General features: G+C 47.6%; 2 protein-coding genes across 3 annotated transcripts in view; both read left to right on the forward strand.

Moving 5' to 3' along the window:
* Window positions 1–23,574, forward strand: part of LOC132571070 (zinc finger protein 436-like) — a 342,318-nt gene that overhangs the window by 244,948 nt on the left and 73,796 nt on the right. The window lies entirely within an intron of this gene.
* LOC132571048 (oocyte zinc finger protein XlCOF6-like) overlaps window positions 1–23,574 on the forward strand; it is a 46,115-nt gene that overhangs the window by 15,524 nt on the left and 7,017 nt on the right. The window contains exons 1-3 of one of the 2 annotated variants that reach the window (XM_060237680.1): window positions 11,944–12,048; window positions 18,916–19,416; window positions 19,812–19,958. In XM_060237680.1, the coding sequence (XP_060093663.1) occupies window positions 18,964–19,416; window positions 19,812–19,958 (600 nt within the window). In that variant the 5' untranslated portion in view covers window positions 11,944–12,048; window positions 18,916–18,963. Of the gene's footprint in view, window positions 1–11,943; window positions 12,049–18,915; window positions 19,417–19,811; window positions 19,959–23,574 lie in introns of those variants that run through there. The other variant, XM_060237679.1, reaches the window with a different exon arrangement.

Raw genomic sequence — 23,574 nt, forward strand, 5'->3', positions numbered from 1 at the left:
CTGTGTGGCATGATGAAGATTTCCATCTGTCTGCTTTACGTGTTTAGGTCATTTTCCCATTTTTGGGGGGGTTGGAAAAAATATTAGAAAGTTTGTCAGATCTTAAGCATTCAGCAAAATGCTCACAGCGGGTTTGAATAATGGAGCCCAGAAACAAGTATTGGGGGGGTGGCGGGGTGGGGAGAGAAAGAGCTTAATAAAATTTAGAGGATCTGCAGCTCCGCTCCTGTGAGCTCCTGCCCAAAATGAGACCTGGCCTTTATCCATTCCATGCCATACATTTGTACCCTCCCAGTCTTCAGTCTCTGCCTGGCGTGATCTCTGATGAGGGAATCTGATTTTTTCTTTCAGTGTCTGTTTTCATTTGAGGAGGTGGCCGTGTATTTCACAGCGGCAGAGTGGGCCCTGCTGGATCCGGGGCAAAGAGCTCTTTACCGAGATGTCATGCTGGAGAACTATGGGTGTGTGGCCTCTTTGGGTAAGAATCTTTCAGAGGTGACAAAGGTATAAATTGCTGCGATTGCGATGAGGCTTGTATCAAAAGATTGAACAGCATTGCTGTTTTGACGCCTGTTCTGTTACTTGCCCAGAGGCGACTGAGGCCAATGTTATGGCCATCACCTAAGCCAGAAAAAATGTCTTGACCTAAGGTAAAGGTGGGATGAGAGACCCTCAGAAACAGTCTGAAAAGGGCCAGATCCTCATTTTGTAATGGCCAGCCTTTAAATCTTTAAATTCTGAAAATATTGGGAAATGTGGGTGGGGCGGGGTTAGTTAAGGACAAGGCCAAAGGGCTGTCAGTCCTTTCCTACATCAGTTATATAGATGCCTTTGGACTTTACCTGTCCTCTCAGGTGCTCACTGGTGAGAGCCAGTTTGGTGTAGTGGTTAAGTGCGCGGACTCTTATCTGGGAGAACCAGGTTTGATTCCCCGCTCCTCCACTTGCAGCTGCTGGCATGGCCTTGGGTCAGCCATAGCTATTACAGAAGTCCTTGAAAGGGCAGCTGCTGTGAGAGCCCTCTCAGCCCCACCCACCTCACAGAGTGTCTGTGGGGGAGGAAGGTAAAGGAGATTGTGAGCTGCTCTGAGCCTCTGTCCTTGAAAGGGCAGCTGCTGTGAGAGCCCTCTCCAGCCCCACCCACCTCACAGGGTGTCTGTTGTGGATGAGGAAGGGAAAGGAGATTGTAGGCTGCTCTGAGCCTCTGTCCTTGAAAGGGCAGCTGCTGTGAGAGCCCTCTCCAGCCCCACCCACCTCACAGGGTGTCTGTTGTCGGGGAGGAAGGGAAAGGAGATTGTAGGCTGCTCTGAGCCTCTGTCCTTGAAAGGGCAGCTGCTATGAGAGCCCTCTCAGCCCTACCCACCTCACAGGGTGTCTGTTGTGGGGAGGGGGGGGAGGGAAAGGAGATTATTAACGTGCTGAGGATCTGAGATTCAGAGTATAGTGCGGAATAAAAATCCAATATCTTCATCTTCATCATCATCATCCTTAAATTCTGGAAATACTTGGAAATGCGGGGAGCGGGGTTTAGTTAAGTTTAACCAAGCTGGACCAGGCCAAAGGGCTGTCAGTCCTTTCCTACATCAGTTATATAGATGCCTTTGGACTTTGCCTGTGCTCACAGGCGCTCAGTGCCGCTGCTAGTGAGTCTGAAAGCACAGACATGAGGGATGGAACGATGGTGAACGAGTGGCAAGCGTGCGCTCTGAGGCCAGAAGCCCCCTGGCAGTTGCTGTTGAGCTTGCTATTTCCCTCACCTCAGAGGTGAGGGCAGGTAGGAGGGTCTAACTGGCGCTCTCCCCCCAGGACTGTGCTCCAGGAAACCTAACGGACACACTGGCTCTGCAGGTGGCTAATGCTATATCTGTCTTTATTCCAGCAGAGAATGATCAGAAAAACGAAGAGGGTGAGAAACTTCATCTGCCGTTGCCAGATCCATTTAATAATGAAGACTTGAAAGGAAATACCAGGAATCGAGGCAGAATTAAGAGAAAGAAAGATAGCTGTTTGGTTGAGAAGAGAGATGGAAGAATGCGTAATGTACATTTTCCAAACCACACTATAACGAACAGAAGTAAATTGATTCAGTGTAGAAAGTACTTCAAATACAGGTCACAGCTTCTTGTGAACCAAAGAATACCAAGAGGAGAGAAACTTTTTGAATGCGTAGTGTGTGGAAAGAGATTCAGTCAGTCTCAAAATCTTCAGCAGCACCAAAGAACCCACACAGGGGAGAAACCTTTTGAATGTTCAATGTGTGGGAAGAGATTCATTCAGAGAGGCAATCTTCAACTGCACTGGAGAACCCACACAGGGGAGAAACCTTTCGAATGTTCAGTCTGTGGAAAGAGATTCAATCAGAGCGGCACTCTTCAACTGCATGAAAGAATCCACACAGGGGAGAAACCTTTCGAATGCTTAGAGTGTGGAAAGAGATTCAGTCTGAGTGGCAATCTTCAACTGCACCAGAGAACCCACACAGGAGAGAAACCTTTTCAATGCTTAGTTTGTGGAAAGAGATTCAATATGAGTAGCAATCTTCAACTGCACCAGAAAACCCACACCGGGGAGAAACCTTTTCAATGCTCAGTGTGTGGAAAGACATTCATTCAGAGAGGTAATCTTCAACTGCACTGGAGAACCCACACAGGGGAAAAACCTTTTCAGTGCTTAGTTTGTGGAAAGAGATTCAATATGAGTAGCAATCTTCAAAAGCATCAAAGAACGCACACAGGAGAGAAACCCTTTGAATGTTCAGTGTGTCAAAAGAGATTCAATCAGAGAGGCCATCTTCTAGAGCATGAAAGAACCCACACAGGGGAGAAACCTTTTGAATGCTTAATATGTGGAAAGAGATTCAGTCTGAGTGGCCATCTTCGACTGCACCAAAGGACACACACAGGGGAGAAACCCTTTGAATGCTCACAGTGTGGAAAGAGATTCAGTGCGAGTAACAATCTTCAACTGCACTGGAGAACCCACACAGGGGAGAAACCTTTCAAATGCTCACAGTGTGGAAAGAGTTTCAGTACGAATAGCAATCTTCAAAAGCATCGAAGAACGCATACAGGGGAGAAACCATTTGAATGCTTAATGTGCAGAAAGAGATTCAGTACGAGTGGTCATCTTCGATCTCATCAAACAACCCACACTGGGGAGAAACCTTTTGAATGCTCACAGTGTGGAAAGACATTTAGAGAGAAGGGGAATCTTAAACAGCATCAAAGAACCCACACAGGGGGGAAACCTTTTGAATGCTCAACATGTGGAAAGAAATTCAATCACAGCGGCCATCTTCAACGGCATAAAAGAACTCACACAGGAGAAACAGTTTGAATGCTCAGAGCTTGAAAAGAGATTCAGTTGTAGTAGCACTCTTCAAGACCATGAAAGATCCCACGCAGGGGACAAACTTTTTGAATACTCAAAGTATGGAAAGAGATCCATTCAGAGTAGCTATTTAAACAGCCTTAGAAAAACCTACACAGGTGAAAAGCGTAATGAATGCACAGAGTGTGGGAAAAGATTCAGTAGGAGTTGCCATCTTTGGTATCATTAAAGAACCCACACAGGAGACAAACCTTTTGACTGGTCAGTGTGAAAAAATATTCAGTCAGGGTTGCGTTTTTGAAAACAAAACAAAACTAAGAACCCCATAGAAGAAGAAACCGCGTAACCTCTTAACCCGTGAAAAGAGCAGTTCTCTTATTTCTCAGCTAAAAGACAGCCACAGGCCACATAAATAAAGTACTGAAATAATACAAACACTTGTAAAAAGTGTTTATTTTCACAGAACATTTACTGTAACCAGGAAGAAATGTTATAAATGGTTAGACTAACAGAAAGAGCTTTAGCCGTGTGGAAATTGTTTGGTATCTCTGAAGTTGATGGTGAATATTGAGGGACATGAATTCTCAAATCCTGGTTGTGCGCTCCACTCACCCCCAGCTTCTCCCAGAGAGAATCAGGAAGGAGAAGTAAGATTTCCTCCTCTTAGTCTGACTGCCACCCACCCGCAAAAAAAACCCTCCACGAGCCAGAAATGCTCTGGGCCAAGGTTTGGGCCAAGTCTCCCCGAAGCTCTCCTGGAGACTATGCCTGTATGGAGCAGAATGAGAATTTTTTTTCTTTCCATCTGACTTTCGAGTTTATTTTGGAAAGGTGTCTGCCTTCGTGTTGCTCTCAGGGGAAAAGATATCCTGTCTCTTTCCCTGAGGCTCAGTGTGTGAAAATGGGTGTCTGAACTGATAAATAATATCTCATAATGCAGGGGTGTTGAACTTGTGGCCCGGGGGCTGAATCAGGCCCCCGAGCAACTAGCTGTCATCTGCTTCCTTCTCCTTCTCTCTTGCTTCCTTCTGCGTAACAGCTTCCTTTGCTTTCGCACAGGAGCTACAGAGCAAAACCTCTATTTTCTCCATTGGATGAGGCTCCTCCCTTGGGGAGGAAGGGGAGGAGGCAGAGCTTGCTTTGTTAGGCTCTCTCAATTGCACAGCAGAGCTATTGAGCCTCTCTTCCTTCTATTGGCTGAGGCTCCTCCCCCTCCTGGTCCCCTGGGGAAGGAAGGAAAGAGCCAGAGCTTCCTTTGCCCGGGTCCCTGGATCCCACAGGAGAAATACAAAGAATGCACCTTTAAGATCGAGAGCTAGTGTTTAAGCATGTTTTATTTTTAAGGGTTTTTTTAAAAAAAAAACATTCTTGAATTGTGTTCGTGTCCTTTATAAAGTTTATATCTTTGCTGCCTAATCTTAAATAGGAACACACACGGCCCAACGCAACATGGCCTGGCCCAACAAGGTCATATTCGGATCTCATAACAAATGAGTTTGACACCACCACTTTTCCCCCCTCTCAAGCACTTGGCAACAGCAGATTGAATGTTTCTTAATGAATCAGAGAAAACAAAACTCAGCTAAGGAAGTGTCATAGTTAATTAAAGAAATTAGACTTTGCATCAGTCAAATCAGACTTTGGGTTTTCTGTGCTTTGCGAGGGGCGTGTTATGAACTGAGCTTTGTCAAGTTTTCTTGCCACCCCTTTTAATGGTCAGGTTAATTAGATCAAGTTATGTGAGTTGTGGAGAAGTACTCCCACCCATAATTGTATTAGTCAATCAGCAGTAGATTAGTTTTCTTTCTTTCTTAGAAGAATTGGGGAGGGAATTACGACGGGAGGTTTGGGTGAGCAGGAAGGAGAGTTCATGAGTTAGAAATTTAGTTGTTGGCACTTGCCTGGTAGGTTTAATTATTATAATTTTAAATTTAATTTAGTTTATTCGATTTATACCCCGCCCTCCCCGCCGAAGCAGGTTCAGGGCGGCTCGCCACAATAAAATCACAATAAAACAGTAAAATTTCACAACATTAATACATCATAATTTAAATTAAAGTAGTGACAGACTTCAAATTTCTGGGATCCAAGATCACTGCAGATGGTGACTGTAGCCATAAAATTAAAAGACGTTTGCTCCTTGGGAGGACAGCTATGGCGAACCTGGGCAGTATAATAAAAAGTAGAGACATCACCCTGCAAAAAAAAGGCCATATAGTCAAAGCGATGGTATTCCCAGTAGTAATGTATGGCTGTGAGAGCTGGACCACAAGGAAGGCCGAGCACAAAAGAATAGATGCTTTTGAGCTGTGGTGCTGGAGAAGACTCTTGAGAGTCCCTTGGACTGCAAGAAGATCCAATCAGTCAGTCCTAAGGGAAATCAACCCAGACTGTTCCTTGGAAGGTCAGATGCTGAAGCTGAAGCTCCAATACTTTGGCCACCCAATGAGAAGGGGGCCCTCCCTGGAGAAGACCCTGATGCTGGGAAAGAGAGAAGGCAAAAGAAGGGGACAGCAAAAGATGAGATGGACAGCGTTACCGATGTAACTAACACGAATTTGAGCAGACTTTGGAGGGTGGTAGAAGACAGGAAGGCCTGGCATGACTTTGTCCATGGGGTCACAGAGTGTCGGACTCGACTGTGCGACTGAACAACAACAATTTAAATCCAGCAGTTAAAAACAATCTGGTGCTAATATCATTTGGTGTTTCACTTCCGATGGCTTCAGTATTTCTTTAATTTCTCCTACGATAACGGTGACTCAGAATCAGTTAAAGGCCAACCGGAAGAGTGTGGTCTTACAGGCCTTGCAAAGCTTTTATTCATTTATTACAGCTGCTTGGTGACATGTGGGTGAGGGGAGGAACTGTGATGTGTGAGAAGTCTCTGAGATCCTCTGGAATACCAACACGGGCCAGGGGTCTAGTATTTGGGGCAGAGGAAGGGATGGCGCTGGGAAAAGTTGTTACGAAGGAGACAGATATGGATATGCTTGGTCTCCTTCCAACCTTCATCCTATCCCAAGGCATGTTGGTGGAGAAGCACAAAAGTATACCTTTCTCCGACACTGATGTTGTATAACACCAGGTCCAGCAATAATAGTACTGGTACGATGCAAAGTTATTTCTCTGAGCAGCAAGTGGACCTGCCTTAAAAGAACTCCCCCCTCGCTTCCTTCTTTCTTTTGCTTCCTTCTGCATTGCAGCTTGCTTTGCCAGGCTTGCTCAATCACACAGGAACTACAGAACAAAGCCTCTGTTTTCTCCATTGGCTGGCCAGCACACAAAGCAGCCTATGTACAAAGGCTCGCAATGCCCAGCCATTTCATGTTTCCCCCCGGATCGTAGGCTGAAAGCATTGACCATGTGATTTCTGTAATGAATGTCAATAAATCAAAAGTAGGTTTGCAACTTACAGATAATCACCTGAACAGCATACTCAAGACTGCTATAGCACAGACACTGTCTCCAGTTTTTGGTGCAATTATTCAAAGCAAGAAGTATCAGTTATCAGAAACTGTTATATAAAATATTAAAGGCAAAGGAAAGGTCTCCTGTGCAAGCACCAGTTGTTTCTGACTCTGGGGTGACGTTGTTTTCACGGAGGACTTTTTGCAGGGTGGTTTGCCATTGTCTTCCCCAGTCATCTACACTTTCCTCCCAGCAAGCTGGGTACTCATTTTATCAACCTCGGAAGGATGGAAGGCTGAGTCAACCTAGAGCCGACTACCTGAACCCAGCTTCCACAGGGATCCAACTGTAAGAGTGCTAATCTTTTAAGCATATCTTATTTAGTTTTTTAAAAAATCTTCAATTGTGTGTGTTTGTGTCGTTTATAAAGTTTATATCTCCGCTACCTGGCATTACATTATATGACATGCATGAGCTGCCCTGACGAGGTCTCATTTATTTCATATCCCCCCCTCATAACAAATGAGTTCGACATCCCTGGCTATACACCATCGATGGGTTGGATGACGCCCACTGATTTTATTGGTAATTAATTGTATATTTTAATTTTGTTGTACATTTTGACCATGTTGTACACTGCCCTGAGCCCTTCAGGGGAGGGCGGTTTATAAATAAGAACATAAGAGAAGCCATGTTGGATCAGGCCAATGGCCCATCCAGTCCAACACTCTGTGTCACATAAGAACATAAGAGAAGCCATGTCGGATCAGGCCAGTGGCCCATCCAGTCCAACACTCTGTGTCACATAAGAACATAAGAAAAGCCCTGTTGGATCAGGCCAATGGCCCATCCAGTCCAACACTCTGTGTCACATAAGAACATAAGAGAAGCCATGTTGGATCAGGCCAGTGGCCCATCCAGTCCAACACTCTGTGTCACAGAAGAACATAAGAAAAGCCCTGTTGGATCAGGCCAATGGCCCATCCAGTCCAACACTCTGTGTCACATAAGAACATAAGAGAAGCCCTGTTGGATCAGGCCAATGGCCCATCCAGTCCAACACTCTGAGTCACAAAAGAACATAAGAGAAGCCATGTCGGATCAGGCCAATGGCCCATCCAGTCCAACACTCTGTGTCACAGAAGAACATAAGAGAAGCCCTGTTGGATCAGGCCAGTGGCCCATCCAGTCCAACACTCTGTGTCACAGAAGAACATAAGAGAAGCCATGTCGGATCAGGCCAATGGCCCATCCAGTCCAACACTCTGTGTCACATAAGAACATAAGAGAAGCCATGTTGGATCAGGCCAATGGCCCATCCAGTCCAACACTCTGTGTCACATAAGAACATAAGAGAAGCCATGTTGGATCAGGCCAGTGGCCCATCCAGTCCAACACTCTGTGTCACATAAGAATATAAGAAAAGCCCTGTTGGATCAGGCCAATGGCCCATCCAGTCCAACACTCTGTGTCACATAAGAACGTAAGAGAAGCCATGTTGGATCAGGCCAGTGGCCCATCCAGTCCAACACTCTGTGTCACATAAGAACGTAAGAGAAGCCATGTTGGATCAGGCCAGTGGCCCATCCAGTCCAACACTCTGTGTCACATAAGAACGTAAGAGAAGCCATGTTGGATCAGGCCAGTGGCCCATCCAGTCCAACACTCTGTGTCACATAAGAACGTAAGAGAAGCCATGTTGGATCAGGCCAGTGGCCCATCCAGTCCAACACTCTGTGTCACATAAGAACGTAAGAGAAGCCATGTTGGATCAGGCCAATGGCCCATCCAGTTCAACACTCTGTGTCACACAGTGGCCAAAAAAATTATATACACACACACACACACGCTGTGGCTAATAGCCACTGATGGACCTCTGCTCCATATTTTTATCTAAACCTGTCTTGAAGGTGGCTATGCTTGTGGCCGCAACCACCTCCTGTCGCAGTGAATTCCACATGTTAATCACCCTTTGGGTGAAGAAGTACTTCCTTTTATCCGTTTTAACCTGACTGCTCAGCAATTTCATCGAATGCCCACGAGTTCCTGTATTGTGAGAAAAGGAGAAAAGTACTTCTTTCTCTACTTTCTCCATCTCAAGCATAATCTTGTAAACCTCTATCATGTCACCCCACAGTCGATGTTTCTCCAAGCTAAAGAGCCCCAAGCGTTTCAATCTTTCTTCACAGGGAAAGTGTTCCAGCCCTTTAATCATTCTAGTTGCCCTTTTCTGCACTTTTTCTAATGCTATAATATCCTTTTTGAGGTGCGGTGACCAGAATTGTACACAGAATTCCAAATAAAATAATATGTCAAAAGTCAATGTGGCATGTCATTTTTCAGTTGTGTATAAAGTTCCAAAAAGGATGTTGCAAACATCCTTGCAGATGTCTAAGACTTTTACCTCAGACCAAGGCTGATCCTCATGAGTGAACTCGGCCCAGTTTGCCTCCGTTCATGATGTGGGCCGGTTAACTTCCAACAGCCAGGGTGGTGGGTTTGTGTATCTGAGAGCAGCGTCTGACATGGTTGACCATGACATGTTGGTAGGGTTGCCAAGTCCAATTCTGGGGACTTTGGGGGTGGACCCAGGAGACATTGGGGGCGGAGCCAGGAGCAAGGGTGTGGCAAGCATAACTGAACTCCAAGGGTGTTCTGGCCATCACATTTAAAGGGACAGCACACCTTTTCAATTGCCTCCCTTCCCTAGTCAATAATGAAGGATAGGGGCACCTTCTTTTGGGGCTCATAGAATTGGACCCCCTGATCCAATCGTTTTGAAACTTGTGGGGTATTTTGGGGAGAGGCACTAGATGCTATACTGAAGATTTGGTGCCTCTACCTCAAAAAATAGCTATAAGAGAAGCCATGTTGGATCAGGCCAATGGCCCATCCAGTCCAACACACTGTGTCACATAAGAGAAGCCATGTTGGATCAGGCCAATGGCCCATCCAGTTCAACACTTTGTGTCACATAAAAACATAAGAGAAGCCATATTGGATCAGGCCAATGGCCCATCCAGTCCAACACTCTGAGTCACGTAAGAACATAAGAGAAGCCATGTTGGATCAGGCCAATGGTTCATCCAGTGCAACACTCTGTGTCACAGAAGAACATAAGAGAAGCCATGTTGGATCAGGCCAATGGTTCATCCAGTGCAACACTCTGTGTCACATAAGAACATAAGAGAAGCCATGTTGGATTAGGCCAATGGCCCATCCAGTTCAACACTCTGTGTCACAGAAGAACATAAGAGAAGCCATGTTGGATCAGGCCAATGGTTCATCCAGTGCAACACTCTGTGTCACATAAGAACATAAGAGAAGCCATGTTGGATTAGGCCAATGGCCCATCCAGTTCAACACTCTGTGTCACAGAAGAACATAAGAGAAGCCATGTTGGATCAGGCCAATGGCCCATCCAGTTCAACACTCTGTGTCACATAAGAGAAGCCATGTTGGATCAGGCCTGTGGCCCATCCAGTCCAATGCTCTGTGTCACACAGTGGCCAAAATACCAGGTGCCATCAGGAGGTCTACTGGCGGGGCTGGAACATTATAACTGCCCCCCACACACACACACAGTGCTGCCCCCCATCCCTGAGGGGGGGGGCTTCTTCCCCTTCATACGGCCAGTGTCTCTCCTTGTCCGAAAGACACAGACAGCCACAGTGGTCCACAGCAAAAGCCAGAAAACCTTTCATTCCACCTATGTTGATGCTTTCGTTTGCACAGCCCCTGGTTGTGATCACGCAGCCTAAGAATGCGCTTTCACTCCCCCGTCCAACTGGATTTTTCCAGTCTACCCAGGAAAATCCCTTTGGGAAGTACCCTGAAAGCGGAGTGAAAGTGCATTAGTTAGTGGGTGTGATCACAGCCCCCTGTTTCTTCTTAGGGGTCCAGAGCCCTCTGCAGCTTCCTTCCCACCTCTGAGTGGAAAGGAAAGGAAAAGTCCCCTGTGAGAGCACCAGTCGTTTCCGACTCTGGGGTGACGTTGCTTTCACAACATTTTCATGGCAGACGTTTTACAGGGCGCATACTGTAATTTTACTGCATACTGCTGTTTTGTTGCTTTCACATGCTCGTGCTACTCAAATCAAAGGTTTGCTCAATTTGTTAATTTTACTATTCTGTCATCGTACCATTTTACATTCTAAACCGCTGCCTACCAGATAATTTGACTTCACTGTCATTGGTTCTTAAATCTGTACCATGTTGCATTCTGGGCCACCGCCTACCAGCTCTGTATGGCTCTGCTCAGCTATGTGTGGCTTTGCTCACTGTGCTGGATTCCTCGTCTAATGAAGTGTGCTTAAGAGCACATGAAAGCTCACATTCTAAATAAAAATGGTTTGGTCTTAAAGGTGCCACTTGACTCCCGCTTTTTTTACAGGGCGTTTTGCCCTGTGGCGCAGAAAGGTAAAGCAGCAGTACTGCAGTACTGTGGGTCTGAACTCTCTGCTCACGACCTGAGGTCGATTCCGGCGGAAGCTGGATTCAGGTAGCCGGCCCAAGGTTGACTCAGCCTTCCATCCTTCCGAGGTCGGTCAAATGAGTCCCCAGCTTGCTGGGGGGAAAGTGTAAAAGACTGGGGAAGGCAATGGCAAACCACCCCGTAAAAAAGTCTGCCGTGAAAACGTTGTGAAAGCAACGTCACCCCAAGAGTCAGAAACGACTGGTGCTTGCACAGGGGACCTTTCCTTTCCTTGCCATTGCCTTCCTCAGTCTTTTACACTTTCCCCCCAGGCAGGTGGGGACTCATTTGACCGACCTCGGAAGGATGGAAGGCTGAGTCAACCTTGGGCCGGCTACCTGAATCCAGCTTCCGCCGGAATCGACCTCAGGTCCTGAGTGAGCAGAGTTCAGACCCCAGTACTGCAGTACTGCTGTTTTACCACTCTGCGCCAAGGGGCAAACCAGAGCTGTGATTGAGAGTTGCCAACTCCCGGACGGGAAATACTCTTCCCCTTCCTCCCGCTTCTCCTCCCGTCCCCCACCCACCAGCTGTTTTCTCCTTCCTAGGAGGGGATTTCCCTCTTTCTCCTTCTGTTCCTGGGGCTGCAAGAGTTGCTGAGCCAGCTGGAAGAGGACGAAGCCACCTTTCGCCTTCCTCTGCAGCACTGAAAGGGTTAACGACCCCCCCCCCCCCCGCCTGCACCACCGAGAGGGCCTTGCTAGAGAGGCCGGGCAAGGAGGAGAGAGGGAAAGGCGCTTTTGCTGCGGGAGGGGCTTGCTTTTGAATGGGGAGGCTGCAGAGAAGCAGCAGAGAACAGCCTGGCGGCCGGATCCTCGGGAGGTTTCCTTTGGAGTAAGCCATTGGGAAAGGGGAAGTTTTGAGACCTTGGAAAGGAGGAAGGCTGGGGGTTGCCAACTCCAGGCCAATAAGATGAGCCAGGGGTGGCCAGACGGTGGCTCAGGATGTTCACAATGTTGGGTAGCTTTTACAATGTTGTGTAGCTCTCAAAAAAAAAAAAAAAACCCACCCCACCCCACCGGCCAACTTGGAGAAGGCGTATATATGAACATCTATGAAGCTGCCTTCTACTGAATCAGACCCCTCGGTCCATCACAGTCAGTATTGTCTACTCAGACTGGCAGCGGCTCTCCAGGGTCTCAAGCTGAGGTTTTTCACACCTATTTGCCTGGACCCTTTTTAGTTGGAGATGCCGGGGATTGAACCTGGAACCTTACTAAGCAGATGCTCTGCGACTGAGCCACCGTCCCTCCCCAAAGGCATTTATTTGTTTCTTTAAATCACTTCCCCAAGCCAAGCCAGCCAACGGCTTGGAGATTACATTTAAAGTTGCTTTCTTTCCACCGCTCTCTCCATTTGATTTCCTTCCTTCCTTCAGCTCCCAAGCATCTGATGTTTATTCTGTGTGGCTCTCGTGTGTGGCAAGCTTGGCCACCCCTGAGATGGGCATTCATGGGAGGGGGTGGAATCAGGAAAATGCCCAGTTTGGGGACGGGGAAAGGACTTCAGATGGGAACAAGACCATAGAGCCCTCCCTCCTCTAAGCTGTGGAGCCTTGTGAGCCAAACTTCTACTTTATGAGCTGCTGGCATTCAAGTTGTGAGCTACTGCACACTTCAGTGGCTTTGGGGCCATTTTTCCTGAGCTGAGACAAAAATGCATGAGCTGGAGCAGGGGTCGTTTTGTAGAAAAATAGGTGGTGGAGCTCATCCAGGGATTGTTATGCAGTTGCACCTGCTATTCAATGGACAAGGAGGTGGAACTCTCAGGAGGAGGAGGGGGAACTCTCAGAAAGGTTCAGGAGCTGTGCTCCTGTGAGCTCCCACTGAATCCGGGGCCTGAGCTGGAGGCTAAAAAACGGTGAGCTAGCTCTCACTGACTCAGCGTAGACGGAACAATGCTCCTCGTCCCCCCCCCCCAGCCATTTTCTCCAGAGAACTGATTTCTGTCAGCTGGAAGTTGGCTGCAATTTCTGGCAGAACTTCAGGTCCTGCCTAAAGGTTGGCAACACTCTTAGGCACCAGTTTTGTTCTACTTTGCAAGTGGAACTTTGGAATTTTTGGGGGGAGGAGGGGGGACAGCAGTGATAATCCGTGTCTTTCAGTGCAAGAAAAGTGAAACGTGTGAATCTGATGTTTTGTTGCTGGGAAAGACAGAAGGCAAAAGAAGAAGGGGACGGCAAAAGATGAGATGGCTGGATAGCGTTACTGATGTAACAAACACGGATTTGAGCAGACTTCGGAGGATGGTGGAAGACGGGAGGGCCTGGCGTGACTTTGTCCGTGGGGTCGCAAAGAGTCGGACTCGACTGTGCGACTGAACAACATTTAAATGTGCAAAAACAAACAAACTCGAAGCTGGTCTTTCCCCCCTGCTGGATGAGTAAAAAGGGGGTATGGGGGAAGAGAACTCCTGTCTCCACTGGGATCAACCACAGCCCCATCCTAGGATCCTGATGTGGGGCCCAGTGTGGGTGGGAAACGAACAATTTTGTGGCCAAGGAGCAGAGAGCCTAGCGGTGCCAGGGAAGGTCATGGAAACAGCACCAGTGCCCACTAAGCACAGCACCAGCTGACTCCCCTCTGACTGGCAGAGAGGGGCGGGGCATGGTGATATGGCCACACACCCCTGGAGAGCCAGTTTGGTGTAGTAGTTAAGTGTGCGGACTTTTATCTGGGAGAACCGGGTTTGATTCCCCACTCCTCCACTTGCACCTGCTAGCATGGCCTTGGGTCAGCCATAGCTCTGGTAGAGGTTGTCCTTGAAAGGGCAGCTGCTGTGAGAGCCCTCTCCAGCCCCACCCACCTCACAGGGTGTTTGTTGTGGGGGAGGAAAGTAAAGGAGATTGTGAGCCGCTCTGAGACTCTTCGGAGTGGAGGGCGGGATATAAATCCAATATCATCTTCTTCTTCCCTGTTATAAGCCTCCCACAGGTACAGAGACAGGAGAAACAAATGGCGCAAGGGCATACAGCACTGAGAGGACCGTGGCTTGAGGGATGTAAACACCAGGGAGTGCCACAGATGTGGGTTCAAATGCCCACCCTCAGCAGTGTTTTGCAAACTGAGCACACAGGGAGAGAACAGGGTGGTTCCAACTGCATCGCCCGTCCCATGCCTCCACGGCTCGCTTGGCGGAGGCAGCCGTAACACAATGCCAAATTCTCCCGCCTGCACTGGGGTTTGGGTGGGAGGAATGGCATCTTTTGCCTGATGAGAGAATTACAGACGAGGGCAGCAAACCAGGGAGAAACACAAGGGCAAAGTCCCAGGAGGCGTGGGTTCAGGGGATGTCTGCTAGAATACCAAACTTGCCTTTTGATGGCTAGGAGGGGCAGATGGGATCCAATGGGATGACTCCTCGACGCTGACTGGATGCCCAGAATGCCAAGCATTGTGACTAGTTTGGTGGAGTGGTTAAGAAACGGCAGACTCGAATCTGGAGAATGGGGCTTGAGGCCCCATTCCTCCACATGCAGCTGCTGGGTGACCTTGAGTCTGTCACAATTCTCTCAAGAGCAGCTGTCTCAGAGATCTCTTGGCCCTCCCTACCTCACAGGGTGTCTGTCATGGAGAAAGGAAGGGAAGGAGAATGTAAGTGGCTCTGAGACTCCAAGTGAAGGGCAGGGGACAGATCCGATCCTTTTTTTTTCTTCATCTCCCAGATGTGGGGCTGCTAAGGGAATTAAAATTGTTCACCAGGCTCCAGAGATGACTTAGAGGCCAGAAAGTGGAGTGAGGACATTTTTTGTTGTTGTTCAGTCGCACAGTTGAGTCCGACTCTTTGCGACCCCATGGACAAAGTCACGCCAGGCCCTCCTGTCTTCCACCATCCTCCAAAGTCTGCTCAAATTCGTGTTTGCTACATTGGTAACGCTGTCCAGCCATCTCATCTTCTGCTGTCCCCTTCTTCTTTTGCTTTCTGTCTTTCCCAGCATCAGGGTCTTCTCCAGGGAGTGCTCCCTTCTCATTGGGTGGCCAAAGTATTTGAGCTTCAGCTTCAGCATCTGACCTTCCAGGGAACAGTCTGGGTTGATTCCCCTTAGGACTGACTGATTTGGCCTTCTTGCACTCCAAGGGATTCTTCTCCAGCGCCACAGCTCAAAAGCATCTATTCTTCTGCGCTCGGCCTTCCTTATGGTCCAGCTGTCACAGCCATACATTACTACTTGGAATACCATCGCTTTGACTATACGGACTTTTGTTGGCAGGGTGATGTCTCTACTTTTTTGGGGGGGCCACTGTGTGACACAGAGTGTTGGACTAGATGGGCCATTGGCCTGATCTAACATGGCTTCTCTTATGTTCTTCTGTGACACAGAATGTTGGACTGGATGGGCCATTGGCCTGATCCAACATGGCTTCTCTTATGTGACAGAGTGTTGGACTGGATGGGCCATTGGCCTGATCCAACATGGCTTCTCTTATGTTCTTATGTTCTTACTTTTTATTATACTGCCCAGGTTCGCCATAGCTGTCCTCCCAAGGAGCAAACGTCTTTTAATTTCATGACTGCAGTCACCATCTGCAGTGATCTTGGATCCCAGAAATGTGAAGTCTGCCGCTACTTCCATGTCTTCCCCTTCTATTTGCCAAGGTGTGATGGGGCCATGATCTTAGTTTTTTTGATGTTGAGCTCCCTTCTAGAGATGTAAAATTTTCAAAAATTTTGACGCTCAGTTGAAAAAGGAAATTTTCTGAAAAACTGAAAAAAAAAATAAAATTCTGCATTAGCACTTCTTTTTTCTTTTCCAGGTTGAAAGTCATTCTGTTACTTTAGGAACATAAAATATGACTATGGACAATTTTCTTGGCATGAAATTATCACAACTAGCATATTAAAAATACAGTATATCCAAACCATTATTACAAACAGAATTTACTTTTTAAATAAGATTTATTTGTAATTGTAACAAATGGAGCAACAATCTGAACTGTTTACTAGTTTATGTGGAGCAGACAAGAAACCTCCACAAAACAATTTTTAAAAATCCAGAAGTAACAAGTATTCATATTTCCTCTCCACAGTATGTAATAAAAATAAAAAAACTCATCCTCATAAAAAGAATTGAAGAGGGGGGAAGTGTATAGAAGGGAGTGTAGGACGAAGTTTCAGTGAATGGCCATGACCTAGGACTTGCTTCTCAGTGCACAGAAATTAGAATAATCTGATACCATAAGAACATTAGAGAAGCCATGTTGGATCAGGCCAATGGCCCATGTAGTCCAACACTCTGTGTCACATAAGAACATAAGAGAAGCCATGTTGGATCAGGTCAATGGCCCATCCAGTCCAACACTCTGTGTCACATAAGAACATAAGAGAAGCCATGTTGGATCAGGTCAATGGCCCATCCAGTCCAACATTCTGTGTCACAGAAGAACATAAGAAAAGCCCTGTTGGATCAGGCCAGTGGCCCATCCAGTCCAATACTCTGTGTCACATAAGAACAGAAGAGAAGCCCTGTTGGATCAGGCCAGTGGCCCATCCAGTCCAACACTCTGTGTCACAGAAGAACGCGAGAAGCCGTGTTGGCTCAGGCCAGTGGCCCATCCAGTCCAACACTCTGTGTCACATAAGAACAGAAGAGAAGCCCTGTTGGATCAGGCCAATGGCCCATCCAGTCCAACACTCTGTGTCACAGAAAAACATAAGAGAAGCCATGTTGGATCAGGCCAGTGGCCCATCCAGTCCAACACTCTGTGTCACATAAGAACAGAAGAGAAGCCCTGTTGGATCAGGCCAATGGCCCATCCAGTCCAACACTGTGTCACATAAGAACATAAGAGAAGCCCTCTTAGATCAGGCCAATGGTTCATCCTTAACATTCTACCTCGCAATATATCGCTCTCGGTACCCTTCTTTGCTTTATTAAAAGAACTTATATTGCACTCTAACAACATCCTACCTCCACCTACTCATGAACTACTAGTTTTTAAAAAATTATTAATCAACTCACTTTGATTGGTTTACTGTATATATTGGGTTGAATTGTAAAAAAAAATAATTTTTTTGGGCTAATTAATTTGAGGATGATTAATAGGGTGGGATTTATAATTCATTGCCATTTGATCTAAATTTTTACCAATTAATATACAAGGGAAATTGAGGGTTGGGGTTTTATTGTGTTAATTTGAATATTGGGATCTAGTAGGGCGGAGTGGACTGGGGAGCATTAATGATAGTAGTACATTGGTGGTGGCTAAGATAGCGACTGCTACCAGCGGGGAATGGCTGGCCTAGGGATTCCAGTGTTGTGGGGGAGGAAGGGAAAGGAGATTGTGAGCAGCTCTGAGCCTCTGTCCTTAAAAGGGCAGCTGCTGGGAGAGCCCTCTCCAGCCTCACCCACCTCACAGGGTGTCTGTTGTGGGGGAGGAAGGGAAAGGAGATTGTGAGCTGCTCTGGGCCTCTGTCCTTGAAAGGGCATCTGCTGTGAGAGCCCTCTCCAGCCCCACCCACCTCACAGGGTGTCTGTTGTGGGGGAGGAAGGGAAAGGAGATTGTAGGCCGCTCTGAGCCTCTGTCCTTGAAAGGGCAACTGCTGTGAGAGCCCTCTCCAGCCCCACCCACCTCACAGGGTGTCTGTTGTGGGGGAGGAAGGGAAAGGAGATTGTGAGCCGCTCTGAGCCTCTGTCCTTGAAAGGGCAGCTGCTGTGAGAGCCCTCTCCAGCCCCACCCACCTCACAGGGTGTCTGTTGTGGGGGAAGAAGGGAAAGGAGATTGTGAGCCACTCTGAGCCTCTGTCCTTAAAAGGGCAACTGCTGTGAGAGCCCTCTCCAGCCCCACCCACCTCACAGGGTGTCTGTTGTGGGGGAGGAAGGGAAAGGAGATTGTGAGCCGCTCTGAGCCTCTGTCCTTGAAAGGGCAGCTGCTGTGAGAGCCCTCTCAGCCCCACCCACCTCACAGGGTGTCTGTTGTGGGGGAGGAAGGGAAAGGAGATTGTAGGCCGCTCTGAGCCTCTGTCCTTGAAAGGGCAGCTGCTGTGAGAGCCCTCTCCAGCCCCACCCGCCTCACAGGGTGTCTGTTGTGGGGGAGGAAGGGAAAGGAGATTGTAGGCCGCTTTGAGCCTCTGTCCTTGAAAGGGCAGCTGCTGTGAGAGCCCTCTCCAGCCCCACCCGCCTCACAGGGTGTCTGTTGTGGGGGAGGAAAGTAAAGGAGAGTGTGAGCCGCTCTGAGACTCTTTGGAGTGGAGGGCGGGATATAAATCCAATATCATCTTCTTCTTCTTGTTCCCAAAGGAGTCTGGACTCTGGAAAACGGTTCCCCTGTCTGGGAGAGTTGGGCCCCGTCGAGTAGGTGCTTGGACAGAGTTCTTGCCTATCACTTCAGGCCCCCTGAAGAGACGCTTGGAAGGGGAAAGGCGTCACCAGTCCCTCTAGTTTTGGGGGGCTCTGGTTTCCCTTAAGAATTAGACCCTAGGACTGACGGCGCCAGAAGAATGGGAGGCTAAGCTTGTATAACATCTCTAAAAAGCCAAAGAGAGACACTTCTCTTTCCCAAAAAAACCAAGGCAGCATATTTAAAATATCTTAGTATGTTACATAGCAAAATGATATTAAACCTGGTCTACAAAGCACGAAAAGGACTTTTGTTCAGACCCACCAGGGTAATTCTCATGTGTCCCCTGAAGGTTTGTGATGTTTGGTCCATTCCCATTTCTCCTTGTGACGTGTTCCTGTCTGTGTCTCTCCTTCCCCCCCAGAGAGAAGCCTCTCTTCACAGCCAAGGGAATAAAGGCCTCTTTTCCCAGATGGGGGTGACTCAATGGAAGGAGCAGGAGATGGAAGAGCAGGACTCAGGAGGACCTGGAACTGGCAGGACAGCAAGCAAAGGCCCTTTTCTCCTCCAAGCTGGGGGTGCTGTTGCATTCTGGGAAAGAGTTGTGCCAGAGACCCTGGCTAAGGACACCATGACCTCAGATGTACACTGCCAATGCTTCCGGCAGTTTCTCTACCATGAGGCAGATGGGCCCCGAGAGGTTTGCAGCCAGCTCCATGGACTTTGCAGCCAGTGGCTGAAGCCGGAGAGGCACACCAAGAAGCAGATCCTGGACCTGGTGATCCTGGAGCAGTTCCTGACCATCCTGCCCCAGGAAATGCAGGGCTGGGTCAGAGGATGTGGGCCGGAGACCAGTTCCCAGGCGGTGGCCCTGGCCGAAGGTTTCCTCCTGAGTCAGGCAGAGGAGAAGAATCAGAACGAAGAGGTGAGGGGATTTCCTCCCATATGTCCAATCAACAATATCTGGCCTCGGGGGGAATTCTAGCAGGAGCTCCTTTGCATATTAGGCTGCACACCCCTGATGTAGCCAATCCTCCAAGAGCTTACAAAAAAGAACCTTGTAAGCTCTTGGAGGATTGGCTACATCAGGGGTGTGTGGCCTAGTATGCAAAGGAGCTCCTGCTAGAATTCCACCACTGTCTGGACTTATCCTAAAGTGTGCCTGAGAGATATATTGTCCAAAAGGGAGATTTTAGAGCCTCCTTCAGATAACTCACCAGGTCTGCTGATAGAAGGATGCAGAGGGTAGAAGCGGGGCAGGATCTATTCCTCGGTCTGTTCCATTCCATCTCTTACCCCTCTCCCTTGCTGCTGTTTCAGATGTGGGGACCATCCCTGAAGACAGAAGCAACATTCCCTGAGGCGGAAGGAGCTTCCTTGGCACGAGGGCAAAGAACACAGGCCCAGGAGTGTGCCCAAGATGCCCTCTCCTGTGACAAGGACTCTTTGTGCCTGGATCCGACTGGGGTACCTAGTGAATGTGATGGGTAGAGAGTTTAGGTCATGGGGGGGTGTGGAATTAAAAGCTTCATCACACCACACAGAGATAGAGTTAATTTGTGGGACTCAATGTCCACCCATTGTGATACCTCTCAAAGGGGATTAGGCAAATTCATGGAAGGCAATTCCTCAGCGACTCAACCTGGTGAATAAAGGGAGCCTCCATCTTCTGGGGCAGCAAAAAACACTTTCTGAGAGACAATATCGATGGGGAAATTTGGCTTCCATGCCCTGCGTATAGGCCAGGGGCGTCTGGCAGGCCGCTGTGAGAAACAGGACGCTGGGATACAGATGGCAGGTTGGGTTCTTGGGACTGTCTGCCAGTGTCTCGAGGCGGCAGGAGGAAGGTGGCGGGCCTAGCTCGCCTGGGAAATTATAGATGTTTGTATGCAAATGCTAGAAGTGTTCAAAGTAAAATTGGTGAATTGGAATGTTTAGTGTTGGGAGAAAACATAGACATTGTGGGAATTTCAGAAACTTGGTGGAATGAGGAGAATCAGTGGGACACGGTGATTCCTGGATATAAGCTATATCGGAAGGATAGGGAGGGAAGGGTTGGAGGTGGGGTGGCTCTGTATGTCAGAGAGGATATACGGTCCAGTAAGACTGAGATCAGAGAATTAGATTCACTTTTAGAAATGCTTTGGGTTGAAATAGAGGGCCCAAAAGGAAATTTAACTATGGGAGTTTGTTATCGCCCACCAAATCAAAAGAGAGAGGACGATTATAATATGATGGAAGGCTTAAAGATAGCGGCTAAACGTAAAAACTGTGTTGTAATAGGTGATTTTAACTACCCGCAGATTGATTGGGTCAATATGTGTTCTGGTCGAGAGAAAGAGATTGAGTTTCTTGATGCTCTCAATGACTGTGCTATGGAGCAGATGGTCTCAGAACCTACCAGGGGTGGGGCGATCCTGGATTTGGTCCTAAGTAATGCCCAAGACTTGGTGAGAGATGTAAAAGTGATTGCGCCGCTTGGGAGCAGTGACCATAATGTTATTGATTTCACCGTTTGTATAAATAGGGAGTTGTCCAAAAAGACTGCCACAACCACGTTTAACTTTAAAAGGGGTAAATACACTGAGATGAGGAGGCATGTGAGGAAGAAACTGAAAGGAAAGGTACATACGGTCAAAACCCTTGGGGAAGCTTGGACGCTATTTAAAACTATAATCCTAGAAGCTCAGATAAAATACATACCACAAGTTAGGAAAGGCACAAACAGGCATAAGAAAAGGCCTGCGTGGTTAACAAACAAAGTAATGGAAGCTGTAAAAGGTAAGAAGGACTCCTTTAAGCGGTGGAAAACCAATCCAAGTGAGATTAGTAAAAGGGAACACAGGCTGTGGCAAATCAAATGCAAGACTGTGATCAGGCAGGCAAAAAGGGACTATGAGGAGCATATTGCAAAAAACATAAAGACCAACAATAAAACTTTCTTCAAATATATTAGAACCAGCCAGGGAGGCAGTGGGGCCCTTGGATGACCATGGGGTAAAAGGATTACTGAAGGAGGATAGGGAAATGGCTGAGAAGCTAAATGAATTTTTTGCCTCCGTCTTCACTGTAGAAGACGAGAACTTTTTGCCCGCCCCAGAACCACTAATTTTGGAAGGGGTGTTGAAAGACCTGAGTCAGATTGAGGTGACAAATGAGGAGGTCCTACAACTGATAGACAAATTAAAAACTAATAAGTCACCGGGTCCGGATGGCATACATCCGAGAGTTCTGAAGGAACTCAAAGTTGAACTTGTGGATCTTCTAACAAAAATCTGTAATCTTTCATTGAAATCTGCCTCCATTCCTGAGGACTGGAAGGTAGCAAATGTCACCCCCATCTTTAAAAAAGGTTCCAGAGGAGATCCGGGAAATTACAGGCCAGTCAGTCTGACTTCAATACCGGGAAAGTTGGTAGAAACCATTATCAAGGACAGAATGAGTAGGCACATTGATGAACACGGGTTATTGAGGAAGACTCAGCATGGGTTCTGCAAGGGAAGATCTTGCCTCACTAACCTGTTGCATTTCTTTGAGGGGGTGAACAAACATGTGGACAAAGGAGACCCGATAGATGTTGTTTACCTTGACTTCCAGAAAGCTTTTGATAAAGTTCCTCATCAAAGGCTCCTTAGAAAGCTTGAGAATCATGGAGTAAAAGGACAGGTCCTCTTGTGGATCAAAAACTGGCTGAGTAATAGGAAGCAGAGAGTGAGTATAAATGGGCAGTCTTCGCAGTGGAGGACGGTAAGCAGTGGGGTGCCACAGGGCTCGGTACTGGGTCCCATGCTCTTTAACTTGTTCATAAATGATTTAGAGTTGGGAGTGAGCAGTGAAGTGGCCAAGTTTGCGGATGACACTAAATTGTTCAGGGTGGTGAGAACCAGAGAGGATTGTGAGGAACTCCAAAGGGATCTGTTGAGGCTGGGTGAGTGGGCGTCAACGTGGCAGATGCGGTTCAATGTGGCCAAGTGCAAAGTAATGCACATTGGGGCTAAGAATTCCAGCTACAAATACAAGTTGATGGGGTGTGAACTGGCAGAGACTGATCAAGAGAGAGATCTTGGGGTCATGATAGATAACTCACTGAAAGTGTCAAGACAGTGTGCGTTTGCAATAAAAAAGGCCAATGCCATGCTGGGAATTATTAGGAAGGGAATTGAAAACAAATCAGCCAGTATCATAATGCCCCTGTATAAATCGATGGTGCGGTCTCATTTGGAGTACTGTGTGCAGTTCTGGTCGCCGCACCTCAAAAAGGATATTATAGCTTTAGAGAAGGTGCAGAGAAGGGCAACTAGAATGATTAAAGGGCTGGAGCACTTTCCCTATGAAGAAAGGTTGAAACGCTTGGGACTCTTTAGCTTGGAGAAACGTCGACTGCGGGGTGACATGATAGAGGTTTACAAGATAATGCATGGAATGGAGAAAGTAGAGAAAGAAGTACTTTTCTCCCTTTCTCACAATACAAGAACTCGTGGGCATTCGATGAAATTGCTGAGCAGACAGGTTAAAACGGATAAAAGGAAGTACTTCTTCACCCAAAGGGTGATTAACATGTGGAATTCACTGCCACAGGAGGTGGTGGCGGCCACAAGTATAGCCACCTTCAAGAGGGGTTTAGATAAAAATATGGAGCAGAGGTCCATCAGTGGCTATTAGCCACAGTGTATGTGTGTATATAAAATTTTTTGCCACTGTGTGACACAGAGTGTTGGACTTGATGGGCCGTTGGCCTGATCCAACATGGCTTCTCTTATGTTCTTATGTTCTTATGGCAGGTGTGATTTCATAAGAGAAGCCATGTTGGATCAGGCCAGTGGTCCACCCAGTCCAACACTCTGAGTCACATAAGAACATAAGAGATCCATGTTGGATCAGTCCAGTGGCCCATCCAGTCCAACATTCTGTGCCACATAAGAACATAAGAGAAGCCATGTTGGATCAGGCCAGTGGCCCACCCAGTCCGACATTCTGTGTCACATAAGAACATAAGAGAAGCCCTGTTGGATCAGGCCAATGGCCCATCCAGTCCAACACTCTGTGTCACAGAAGAACATAAGAGAAGCCATGTTGGATCAGG

This window comes from Heteronotia binoei, chromosome 5 (assembly GCF_032191835.1).
Source record: "Heteronotia binoei isolate CCM8104 ecotype False Entrance Well chromosome 5, APGP_CSIRO_Hbin_v1, whole genome shotgun sequence".
NCBI classification, from domain to species: domain Eukaryota; kingdom Metazoa; phylum Chordata; class Lepidosauria; order Squamata; family Gekkonidae; genus Heteronotia; species Heteronotia binoei.